Source organism: Lethenteron reissneri, chromosome 13 (genome assembly GCF_015708825.2).
Source record: "Lethenteron reissneri isolate LAM-NWPU_2019-01 chromosome 13, ASM1570882v1, whole genome shotgun sequence".
In the NCBI taxonomy this organism is placed as follows: domain Eukaryota; kingdom Metazoa; phylum Chordata; class Hyperoartia; order Petromyzontiformes; family Petromyzontidae; genus Lethenteron; species Lethenteron reissneri.
In genome coordinates, this window is record NC_083791.1 from 6,728,912 (window position 1) to 6,741,541 (window position 12,630).

The 12,630-nt window shown below is 46.3% G+C and overlaps 1 protein-coding gene across 2 annotated transcripts in view; it reads left to right on the forward strand.

The window, feature by feature from the left end:
- Positions 1 to 753: 753 nt before the first annotated feature.
- LOC133342054 (cell adhesion molecule DSCAML1-like) overlaps positions 754 to 12,630 on the forward strand; it is a 181,868-nt gene continuing 169,991 nt past the window's right edge. For both annotated transcript variants that reach the window (XM_061550959.1, XM_061550960.1), the window contains exons 1-2: positions 754 to 1,255; positions 11,847 to 12,188. In XM_061550959.1, coding sequence (XP_061406943.1) covers positions 1,213 to 1,255; positions 11,847 to 12,188 — 385 coding nt within the window. In that variant the 5' untranslated portion in view covers positions 754 to 1,212. The remainder of the gene's footprint in view (positions 1,256 to 11,846; positions 12,189 to 12,630) is intronic.

A 12,630-nucleotide genomic window follows, 5' to 3' on the forward strand; every position in this document is an offset into this window, starting at 1 on the left:
CCCCACACTACCCCCACGTCCCCCACACTACCCCCACACGTCCCCCACACTACCCCCACACGTCCCCCACACTACCCCCACACTACCCCCACACGTCCCCCACACGTCCCCCACACTACCCCCACACTACCCCCACACGTCCCCCACACTACCCCCACACTACCCCCACACGTCCCCCACACTACCCCCACACTACCCCCACACGTCCCCCACACTACCCCCACACGTCCCCCACACTACCCCACACGTCTCCCACACTACCCCCCACACTACCCCCACACTACCCCCACACTACTCCAACACGACCCGACAAATCCACCACACTACCCCCACACGTCCCACACACTGTCCCCCACACTACCCCCACACGTCCCCCACACTACCCCCACACTACCCCACACTACCCCCACACGTCTCCCACGCTACTCCAACACGACCCGACAAATCCACCGCACTACCCCCACACGTCCCCCACACTACCCCCACACTACCCCCCACACTACCCCCACACTACCCCCACACGTCTCCCACACTACCCCAACACGACCCGACAAATCCACCGCACTACCCCAAGACATCCATCACCTCTCCACACTGCTCATCTCCATTTCTTATACTGTGCTTCTTCCTCTTATACTCCAACCCCCTCTCTCCCCTGTCCCATAAACACGAATCCTCCCTCCCACCCCCTCCTCGCACCTCCCACCCAAATAATCCTCGTAGCCGGCACAGGTCACTCCCCGAATACACGCTGGTTGTCATCAGCATCAGCAGCAGCAACAGCAGCATCATCATCTTGAAGCAGCGCTCGCGCGCACAGAAGGGGAACCGAGCAGAGGTGTTCATGGTAGCAGTAGTCTGAGACGCAACTCGGCGCACTCACGCACTTCTCGCACGCACGCACGCACGCGGTTACCCACGAGCGTGCGCACGCACGCGGTTACTCGCGAGCGTGTACGTATGTATCGCGCTCTCAAATGTTTTATTATTACTACTAAACACGAGTGACGTAGTTGCCATTACCGTCGCCCCGTGGGGTCCCGCCTTGGCACACACAGTTACACACACACACGGAGGCGCGCTCTCACACACACACACACGCGCAGAAGTACACGCGCGCGTTCAGGCAGCGCACGCGTTCGCACCGCACGGAGGAGACCAGGAGCGGAGAGAGACATCACACGCGCGCTCCCAGCCCGAGCAGCGTATGGCATGTGGCTCGTCAGCGTCCTCCTTCTCTGCCCAGTCCTAACCGGTGGGTTCGCATGCAAGCCACCACTACTCGTTGTTACTTTTTGTTGTTGTTGCTGCTGCTGCTGCTGACGCTAATCCAACTGATGTAAAAAACAAAAACTCGTGCGTAAACGGCGAAGATGGATCCGTGGGTTTCCTTGCGTGCGCTAAGCGCGTGAAGGGCGCTGTTTGTGAAGCGCTCCAGTCGGTTGGCACCACAGCCCGTCCGCAGTTTTAACGCACATGTTGTTGTTGTATATGTGAAGCGAGTACTTGACACAAAGGAGTTAACTGGACGTGGCATTTGGCGATACGCGCGTATCGTTCCAGTACTTGCCATCACGAGTACTTTCTCTTGTCAGTTCTCGCCGAGTCTAACGCACTTAGAGGTTGCACATTGCGCACGGACACGAACGTCGAGGCAGTGAAATATGTTTCGGTAATACTTTTGGAAGAGGGGGGGGTGGTGTAAACCCCCAGCTGTGAAGCATGCGCGTCTGGTCGTCACGTTGAATTCGCTGCTAAAGTTGATAGAACGTTTGATGGGATTTAATTTCCTTCCATTACATTATCTTGAACCAACCTTTGGAGCGTCTGAGTTGCAGTTTGTTTTAAATGGAGGGGGGGCTGCGGGGGTGTTTTTCTCTTTCTCCCAGTTCAGTTGTATATAAGCGCACAGTATCGCTATTCTAATTATTGTCGATTTCTAATCGAATATAATAGCCACGCTCCAGTTGGGTGTCCGGACGTGCGCTTGAAACCGCTGCGCTCCTCTGCAACCGCTCGCACCGCTTAATTACGTAGTGGCACGATCGCCTGCAATGCATTTATTTTTATGCGCTATTCACACCGCCGTTATAATTGAAGCTGAACGTGCGAAAATTCAAGACACGCAACTCGAGGGAGACGCCAGTGCACGCGTAGAGCGAAAGTTTTGTGTGTGTGTTGCCGTTGCTTATTATTGGATCATTACAAGTATAATCTATGATTCAGAACACATGAGCCTGACCATGTTTTTTTTAACAGCCCATTGCGCATAGGCGAGAGAGCGCCTCCCCCCCACACTCCACCCCCCATCAAATCCGATGCGAGCCCCGCTTCGCAATGGAAATGCGTACAAAGTGCGCACCGCATCTCATTACGCATATCGCTAAAGTTTGAAGCAACGCGCCGTTATTTGCACGCGCGCGCGCGCGCCGCTGTTCGCCCGCCTTGTCCGTCTTCCCAGCTGACGCCGATCCATCGTTCCTCGCAGTTCGTTTCCAATTATCGTGATACATGCGACAACACGGCGCTTTGTGTGGCTGTGCGCGCGCGCGTGCGTCTGATGTTCCGCCACCGGAATCCATAACGTTTAGGTCAGTAGGGACGTGCCATCAATTTTGTTTCTTGCCGAACAAATCATTTCCAATGAGCCGTGGGAAGGGCCCGATGCGCGCTTTTTAATATCGATTTTAGCGCAGTTTTTTTTTTTACCTCTGCCAGCGACAGCTCTCCTCACATCATCTCTAGAAAGCCGGGGCTAGGGTGGGTCGTTCTTCGTGTAATGTATTTGATCCCAACTGCGCCGCCCCGCAGATCCTCAAGGAATGGTTGTGTGTGCGTGCGTGTGTGTGTGGCGGCGGCGGCGGCCGAATACAGCTGCGGTTTGCGTGCGTGCATCTATCTCAGGAACCGCAAAACACACACACATTTTTTCACATTTTTTTTTGACGGACACTTTCAGAACGTACAGCAGCGCGGTGGCCCTTTTGTGTCGGAGAACTTTAAACGCGCCCCAAGCCCCCCGAAGACCTAATTAATTTTGTTCTGATTGCGTCTGCCTCTGTACTTGAAACATGCAACGTTTCACGCGTAACATGTGGATATGATCAAAATAAAAAGCCGCAACACATTGCATTGCTATTGGGTGGGGGGCTCTGGCGGATACTGTTGCTGCTGCTGCTGCTGCTAATTGCTAGTTCTATTTTAATGTGCAGTGTGTAGCGTATGTTTCACCAAATGAGTTTTGCAGGAAATGTCTGCCTGAGCCATATTTATTGAGCGCACATTGCCGTGACTGCTACTCCACATGGCTGCGGATAAAGTGGTTCATTTGGCACGGACTTTCCAGCAATCTGAGATCAATAAAATTTAATCACTGATCCAGTTAAGGGACTTTACGTGGTTTTATTTATGGAACCCCACTGTTAAAGCGGAGCTTTATTTTATTACAGCAGATGGTCCCTTGGCCGGCCACCTTATTCTGAAACTGGCAGCAGTATTAGATTAACTGTTGGAAAATCCAAAATTGATAATTTCAGACCTCACACATATTTAAATAAATTACTACTCTGTATGAACAGTCAGCACAAGGACATAGCGCGCGTTCACATATCAGTAAACACACACATACAAACGCGCGGGGTGCTGGATAGCCGAGTGGTCAGTATACCTTCTGCGATGTGGCATTTTGCAAAGGACTTTGCAGGCAAATTCGACTCCCGCGAGGCTGTTCTGGGAAATATTGGCTGCTATAACGTAGACATTGAAGCTCATGTGGCCTAATCTGCAAGAGTAAGTCGCAGATTTTTGGAAACGTCCCCAAATTTAAACAAAAATCACGCACATTACTCTCAGATAAAGCACGGCTAATTGCAAATGATATTTGATCACATGCTTCTTTGGATAAAGAGGTCGTGTTCATTTGCGAATTGCACTTTAAACAAACTAGAATCTAGGACATGTTCTTGGCCACAAACACCTACGGCAAGTTGGTATTTGAGTCTGGCATGCATCCCCTCTTCGGTTTACTCGGCCTAGAACGAGTACACGGAATGGTGTGTTGAAGTCAGCCCTCGGGAGGAAAAACTAACTAATGAGTGTGCGTGTTATTGGCCCTACCACCCCAGTGTGCGTGATTGTCATTATTAAGTCCTCCACCGAAACCATCTTCCGCGATGCTGTAATAATAAACATGATATCTTCGTCTCTTTCTATACCGTACATGGTAATTAAACAAGATTATGGTTTAAGGTTGATGCATTGTGAAGGCTGGCTCAAATGTGAAAAGTCTGTTGACATTATCAAGTGCTATTGAGGAAAGCCATGGTCATTTTATAACTTGAATATTACTCTCAAAGAGAATGCTTTGCATTTGAAAATTGCGTTGGTTTTATTTGGCAATAAATCCTAACAACTACCCAGAGTACCATTGAATCATTTACTGTTGCTGTGAGGATACCATACATTTCAGAAGTGCTTAGAGAGCTGTATTGTGTATTAAAAATATAATTTACAGCCCTTTGTCAATCAACTGGTTTCATCTTGGGGGTTTGTTTGACCATACTTCGTTGCTCTTGTCCTGTTGCCGTTGGGGAAGACTGGGGCCTGTTCAGGTATCACTGCTGTTGTTATCCACGGCTAGGAATTGAACGTAACTGGCTAAATCAACCACTGCACCCACCACTCCACCCCATGTAGAATATCGGCGAGCTTATATGCTATATCTGGCTCATTAAATGTTTTGGCATTATCTGATTCTCTAATTAATACAACCCATTTTAATACATGAACTAAGGTATCGTTTCAGTTAGAATTTGTACATTTTAATTCATCCTTGAATACAGGAGGAACACATTTAAATCAAAATGTGACCGTTTGTCCGAACTACATCTGTTGAATGCACACTGCAGCATCGTAGTGGATGCAACGCATATATATAAGGGATATAAAAATGCCACTCGAAAAAATTCTAAACAGTTTTTTTTTCTCATTGCTTCTGTTAGAATTCCTTTATCGCACCATCTGTGCTCTGATAGCAGGATTTATTCATAATCTGTGCGTTATGGCAACCAAGTATCTTTGCAAATGGGATTCCGTGGAGACTGGGGTAGCTGTTCCCATCGGCTGTGACTTGTATTGCCAGGGGCAGTATGCACCACAAATGCTTTGACACAATGCGATGCCGTGCGTCTGCTTGTGCCCCGACATGTTAAAATGAATGTTTTACAGTTTATCATTGACGAGTTGTGACTGTGAGCGCGTGTGCGCTTTCGCCCGAGCTGGTTTAAGCGAATGTATTCTCGGGCCCTTTTGGTCAGGGTCATGTTGTTTGGGTCCTCGACTAATTAACGAACTAATGTTTTCAAGCCCTGAGGGGACCTCTTAGTTTGAGGTTGTGTCCGCTTGCAGAAAATGTAAAATGAACATATGGATTGATGTGAACACTTTCAAGAGGTCATTTTCTGAAGGTGGATGTGTAATGCTTGTGTTGGGTGGTGTGTGGGCCAAAATCAAGTAGGTCTTTACATAACACATGGTTTTCACGAAATAGGTCTGCTTGCTTTGGGTTGTCAACGTTCGGCAAATTACTTAATAATCAAATTGACAATCATTTAGGACACGCTTGTGCGTCCAGCGTATTCTTTAAACAAAGCGCATGTTCACATTGTGCAATCACATTTTGAGCGTTTGGACATAACTACAGTATATTAAATGGGCTCACAATTAATAACACGTTTTAATTATAATAATGTGGGGTTTTTTCTTCCTACACTCAGCTCGAACCTGTGATATGCAATCGGTGGAGAACATCAATCTTGTTTCAAGCACATGCACATGCCTTCAAACTGATTGCACTCGTTAATACAGGAGATCCTGTTAGGGTAAAGGTCTTTTTGCGTCGGGTACTAAACTGATGCCAAACTGATGTTAAATGCTACAACAGTGTCCAGTAAGTGGTGCATTATCTGCATCGTAACTGATTGCAAATTGCATGTCTTCTCTGAGATGGGCCAAAGCAGCCGTTCTGTGTTCTGCATAATGTTCGGTAGACTTCAAGAAGAGATGGAGACATCTGCTTAAATATTTATGGTTTAACTTCAGTTGTTAACGTATTTTTTTTCAATTGAGTTTTTGAAAATCAAGTTTAAATAATATTTATTTTTGGAATCAGAATAAGGGAACAGTTTAGATTTGAATTGCATCAATTGGCATGCGATGTCTTTTCTATTAATGCTTTTGATAGCTGAATGACTGAGGCAACAGGGTCATACATTTCACACACATAAGTCGTTACTACTTGATTATAACTGTATACTTGTGTGTTCATATGAAGTAGAAATACTATAGGCAACTGTGTGTGTTTATTTAAGTGTGTTCATGTGCATGGATGGGGTTTCGCATGAGTTCAAATCCGAGCCACGGCTAAGATCAACATAAATTTGTATCGCTATTTGGCTGGGGCCTGCAGAAGATGGACTCAAGTTCTTAAATGAGTACTGTGCTGAGTGTTGCGTGTAAGCATCATCATTGGGGGCGATGGTCATTGGCTGGGCATGGTGCTAGCCACACCAATCTCTGACAGGTCCTAATGATCGAAAAGTCTTTGTTTTTGTGGAAGAGAAAGGCTGCCAGGCATGAATGCCCACACCACGCCACCTTGTGCCGTGTCGGCCTTATTTACGTCCTCATTAACAGCACTTGTGTATGTATATATATTTGCCAATACCGGGAATTTTTGGTTTTTGTGATGACATGTGTGAGTGTGTGTGCACGTGTGAACACACGTTTTTAGTAAGTAACCTTTACTCTGTCCAGTGAAAGGAGACATTTTAGCACGAGGAGTATCCCAAAATGGAGACCAGGAATTTAAGAGGCTGAAAAAAATGGAGACATTTTAAAGCAGTTGTTGGATGTTACATTGAAACATGTAATGATTGCGGTGGACATGATTTGTCTTGATAGCTATGTACTACCTTCACGATTATTAACGCAGTCGATGATTCCGAGGCATGTAATTTATTCCAACTCCACTCTATTTACAGCAGAAATGATCATACCACACTTCAATGTTCTACATCTATATGTCTGAAATCGGCTCAAACCTCCCATGAATCAAAGTGGCATCTGCGTGGCCACCCCCCACTCTCAATCCCTCCCCTCTCCCCGCCCCCTGCGAAAACGCACACCGCTCCCTGCAGCGTCAAGGCCCCTAGTTTAGCCTCTTCTTCCTCCCTATCCTCATCTTTCCTGATCCTTGGCCAAATGTTGTCCTAATTACTTTCCCATCCTTGACTCTGATCCTCTCGACGTGGTGTGCCACGGGGCAATTAAATATTTGTTTTATGCAACAACACATTTCCACCTATACTTACGTAAATGTACGTAGATGCTCTCGTGGTGTGTAATAACACTCCGGCTTTGAAATCCAGGGGTCGGTTTACCGGCTCATATAACCCCGTGAGACAACTGAAACTACCGGTGAGTATCTCACACCGCGTCGCCTCCCCCTACTCAGCAATAGTGAGATAGAGAGATATATTTTTTAAATCCTTTATATTAAATTCGCTTGCTTGCTTAGGACCGTGCAAATCTTTCGGTCGTTTTTTAACCCACTTCCCGTGATCCGATCGAGCTGACATTTTTCACACAGACTCGTTGTGCGTGACAATGCATTTTCGTGAAAAAAAAATTTCCAAAATTTTACACTGTTTAGGGAATTTTTGGAAAATATTTCATTACCAATTGCTTAATGCTGCCAGACAATCATCTGACCCATAGGTGGCAGCCATCTCAAGCCAGAGGACGAGAGGACTCTAGCCGCCCCGATGCCACGCATATAAAGGATTTATAGTGAAAAACTTTGTTTTTACGGGTTTACTTGTTTATGGGTGCACACAATTGATTGGCTGGCCGCGTGTGTTGGGGTAAAGTGTGGGCAGTGGGCACCACCACCTCTTTCGAGGCGTCCGGCCAGCGTGTAGGCTTTTCCATCACATCCTCTATTATGGGGTTGTCTCGGGCTCTGTCGATTTGGAGGTCCTTTCCACCTGCAGTGGCATGAGCAAGACGTTGCAGGGCTGCAAACCTTTAACGTTTGAACACGCCTACAAACGTGAGCTCTGGGACACAAAGTGGACCGTGTATGCCGCACGCCGTCGAAATGTATTCCTTGCATCAGCATTTATTTAACCTGCGCGGCGAACAAAACAGATCGCTCAACCTTTGAAGAGCTTAAACTTTGCAGAATTTTATTTAATGTAAAAAATATATAATTTGAAGCCTGTTGCCTTGGCTCAGAGGGGGACGCGGATGCGTTGGTGGTGGGGAGGGGGGTGACATGAAAGAATGTTGAGCTGTGACTTCGCCGGCAGGTTTTATTGCTGGAGCTTGGTGAACTAATCAAAAATTAAACACCGGTCCCCCCCCCCCCCCCATCTGAATGCATAATGCATGTCATCAATAGCAAACCAACGGATGCATAGCCAGCAATTGTTTTTTTTATGTTAACTGAGGGTTGTTTCTTTCTTGTTCTTTTCATTTTATTTCCCGCAACTGTTGTTCGTCTCTCCGGTGCTCTGCGGCATTTTGTGTTTAACACCAATGAAGCACAAACCCACTGGTAAACTCAAACACACTCTGGGTTTATGTTGTTCTTGTCGTGTTGTCTCCCCCAATCACGAGCCACCACAGCGCCATTCTTCTCTGGAGGATATCGTCTGGAAAGCACGGCCTTTTCTTTAAAATAGAGCGATGCATAATGATATGGCGTGGAGAGTCTCCATTGTCAAGCCGCTGATGGTTGAGGGCCTCACCACGCCTTGTGGGTTCGTTGGGGTTATTTTTTTTTATCACACTAGTCATTGTGGGTTGTTGAAAGAGATTAGCGTATATGTGGGAGCATAGAAGTACGGTACAAGAATGGATTTGGCCGCACTTCCTTCAGAAGCCCCTTTGACAACTGGCTTTTGCATGGTGGTCACCCATACAAGCAGGCTGCGATTGAGTGCATTCCGGGTGATTCGGTCATCGGATGAAAAAAATGAGAATATTTTGGCTCGCAAAGCTTAACAATGCTCTATAAGTGTGTTCTTCATGTGGCAACGCCTTTTTTGGTGTTTCATTATTGAAATATCTAACATAAGAAACTCTTAATTAAAACACGAGTTCAACTGTTCTCGTTGCTAACTCAGCTGTTGACATTGCATTTCTTGACAGTGACCTCAGGCCAATACAAACTTCGGTGTTATTAAGCGTGACATTTATATTTGTATTCCATTTCTGGTACACTCACATGATGAATACTTACCCACTGCTATGTGACACACATGCAGCAGGCTAGACATTATTTAATTGATTTCACATGCCCGTATTTTGTTGTTGTTATAAGACCGATTATATTCCTATGAGCTCTCTATTATGTGGTACTTGCCGACTTACGCTGTATACAATGACACGTATGGTTACACAATATAACTCACTATTCAGCACTCACCTCTCTCTCTCTCGTATAATAATTAATAATAGTATTTTACAGCCCATTGTGAATCTATGGATGAAAGCCACCCTTTGCCATATCAGTCACAGTAGTTGTTTGACCCTACGCTGGTGAATAGTTTTGTTGCATCGGCTCAAAGGTTCTCGCCGCTGATTGTGGCCACGGATGGGATCTCATTCAGGTTGTCAGGGCACACAACGCAACTGCACCACCACATCTTCGTGGTTCTTTCGGTAAAGTCACGTAGAATGGAAATAATAAAATAATAAAAATTCTACATAATAAAATAATTCTCACGACGTTTCGGCCACAACGCAAGCAGCCGTCCTCTGTCTTCTCGACAGACCTATTCTTCACCTGAGGACGGCTGCTTGCGTTGTGGCCGAAACGTCGTGAGAATTATTTTATTATGTAAAATGTTTATTATTTTATTATTTCCATTCTACGTGACTTTACCGAAAGAACCAAGAAGATGAATCCCTGCAGTCACGAAAGCTTTAAATCGAAATTGCACCACCACAGTTCCTCCATCCACCACCACCCCACCACCCCCTGTTAAGGACTGCGAATCCAAAATAACTTAACACTCTGGTTTGGCCAAATAACCCAGCACTAATTGAGCCAAACATTTCGATCATCTTAGTGATGCACGGCACGCCACTGATGTGTGACGGCTGGCCGTAAATTTAGCCACGGCGGCGGTGGTGGTGGCGGCGGTGGTGGGCTCCACGTTGATAAAGTGCCTCCGCTGTTCGGTGCCGTACTTGTGCCGTTACGTCGACGGGACCCTGCGTGAGAATGTGGGCTTGATCTATTTATAAGGAACAATTAATGATACTTTCTTTGTAAATGTAAATACTCAACGCCTTGCTGAGCTTCTTCTGATGATTTCATAAATTAATATTAAACATCATACGCGTCATTATGAGTGTCCTCAGCACATACTAATTATCACACATTTGATCTCTCTTGACGGGATTGCAAAGGAAATGCAGCGCTATAGCAATGGCCTTGACAATGTGCGTGTGGTGATGTTCCTGGTTCTTTATATTTATTTCACAATCTCAATGTGTGGTTATTTAATTAAGCAGTTATGCGCTTAATTAAATTCTAGATTTGAAGCTTTCGTGACTGCAAGGATTCATATTCTTAGGTTTTTTCGGTAAAGTCACGTGGGTAAAACATCAAAATTAATAAAATTTTGATGTTTTACCCACGTGACTTTACCGAAAAAACCTAAGAATACGCTTAATTAAAACAACATTGCAGTTGACTGGCTTACAATATGTTTACATTTGTGCATTCAACTTTCATGCTTTGGTTTAAGGATTATGTTTTTGAAAGAGAAAAAAATAGGTGTCATAAATGGAAAATACAATTTTTGTGGTCACAATTATGCCATTTAATATAATAAATATCGTTAACTAGTTAATACGGCATCGTCTCTGTATACTTTACCACATTGATACTGTGACATTTGAAAAAAAAAATTCAGGAAGATATATGAAATTTAAGATTTAACAAACATTCCTTTCTTATTATAGTGGCCTTCACCTTGGTTATGTTTTATGATACAGCTTCTCTCGAGAATGCTACTGATAGAGCAGTGGGATTCTTTGTGCTCAAATCACAAAGACGGCCTCAAGGAAGCCGAAAAATATGACCCCATTCTCAAATTAATATGCCATCGGTGCATGTTTCTTTCAAACAAGTTACAACTAGGACTACTGTGAGGACATCAAGCCTGCAGTATAATTATCGGTATTATAGATTCTAAGGATAGCACAAAAGGGGGTTTCCTCTATCAAGGCATTTGTAAAATGTTATCATGGTCAAAAACAGACCTTCGACAGATGAATCCATTTCTCAAAATATGAATTTCTGAAAAAACACGTTGCTTAGATAAATATATTGCATCGCTGGGATATTAACAACGATACATGCACACGCTGTAGTAAATGATCTTAAAAGGTACAGGTGCAGCCTTGGAATGTCCTGCTCATGCCATTGCCGGTGGATGGGTCTCCACTAGAAGGCGCTCTAGATATTCCCTCGAGAGGCGAGTTTGGCCTACGCTTCCACGCTGATCAAATGCCTTGGAACAGGTGGGGGAGCGCCGACATTTTACCCCTCCATATGCGACTTGACGATCGACTATGTGGACAGAGCTGGTGGGGGATTAAAGAAACCTGCACCGTAGTTTAAACCGGCGCGTCGGGGAATCTAATCAAATCCAGGGTGCTAACCTAATAGACACGGCAGCGGTTAACGCACTGCGTATTAAATGTAACATTAACTGAAAGCTTCCTCGAAGAAGACCCTCTTCATATCATGCTCTCCGTTTGTGTCACAGCACGGGGCAATGAGGTGGGCCCCAGCCTGCACTATGCGGCCGGCTTCCCCCAGCAGGTGACCTTTCTGGCACCGGCAGGCACACTCCTGCCCTGCCCGGTGTCCGGAACGCCCAGCGCTCGCATCTCGTGGTACCGCGAGCTGGGAAGCCCCGCGAGCGACGAGTCCGAGGAGGTGCACGACTCGCTTGGCGTGCGGCAGCTGCATCCCAACGGCTCCCTGCAGCTGCTGCCCATGACGGGAGAGAAGAGCGCCGGCCCCAGCCTCCATGACGGCACCTATTACTGCACGGCCGAGAACGCCGCGGGCAGACTCCGCAGCCTGCCCATTCGGCTGACCGCCGGTGAGTCGCCTCGACTCTTTGGTCACTGCGTGCATGAGCTCGCTCGATGTCGCTGTCGCTGCCGCCGCTGTGGCAGGTTTCGCTCCCCGAGGGTAAGGAGACTTCCACCGGGGCCGTCAGGGCCAGGTTGAACCGGCACTTGGTTGAACTCACCATGGAGAAAGTCCGGTTGATTGGTGATGCAGCACACACTGATTCACTCCAGTCACTCGCTCAGTCGCCTCCATATCGCAATTCTAGCGCGATTGTTATAGCTACTCTACCCACGGATCGCATTGGCTCCTCCACCCCATGTTGAAGACTCAGTCTGACAGATTGACCATTTCGTCTCATCCACGCTGTGTTCAACGATCGCACAGCAAGGTAAGATCTCACATCTAATTCTTCCCTCACACTCCTCCACTTTATAATTCATTCCTAGGTAAGATCTCACATCCCATTC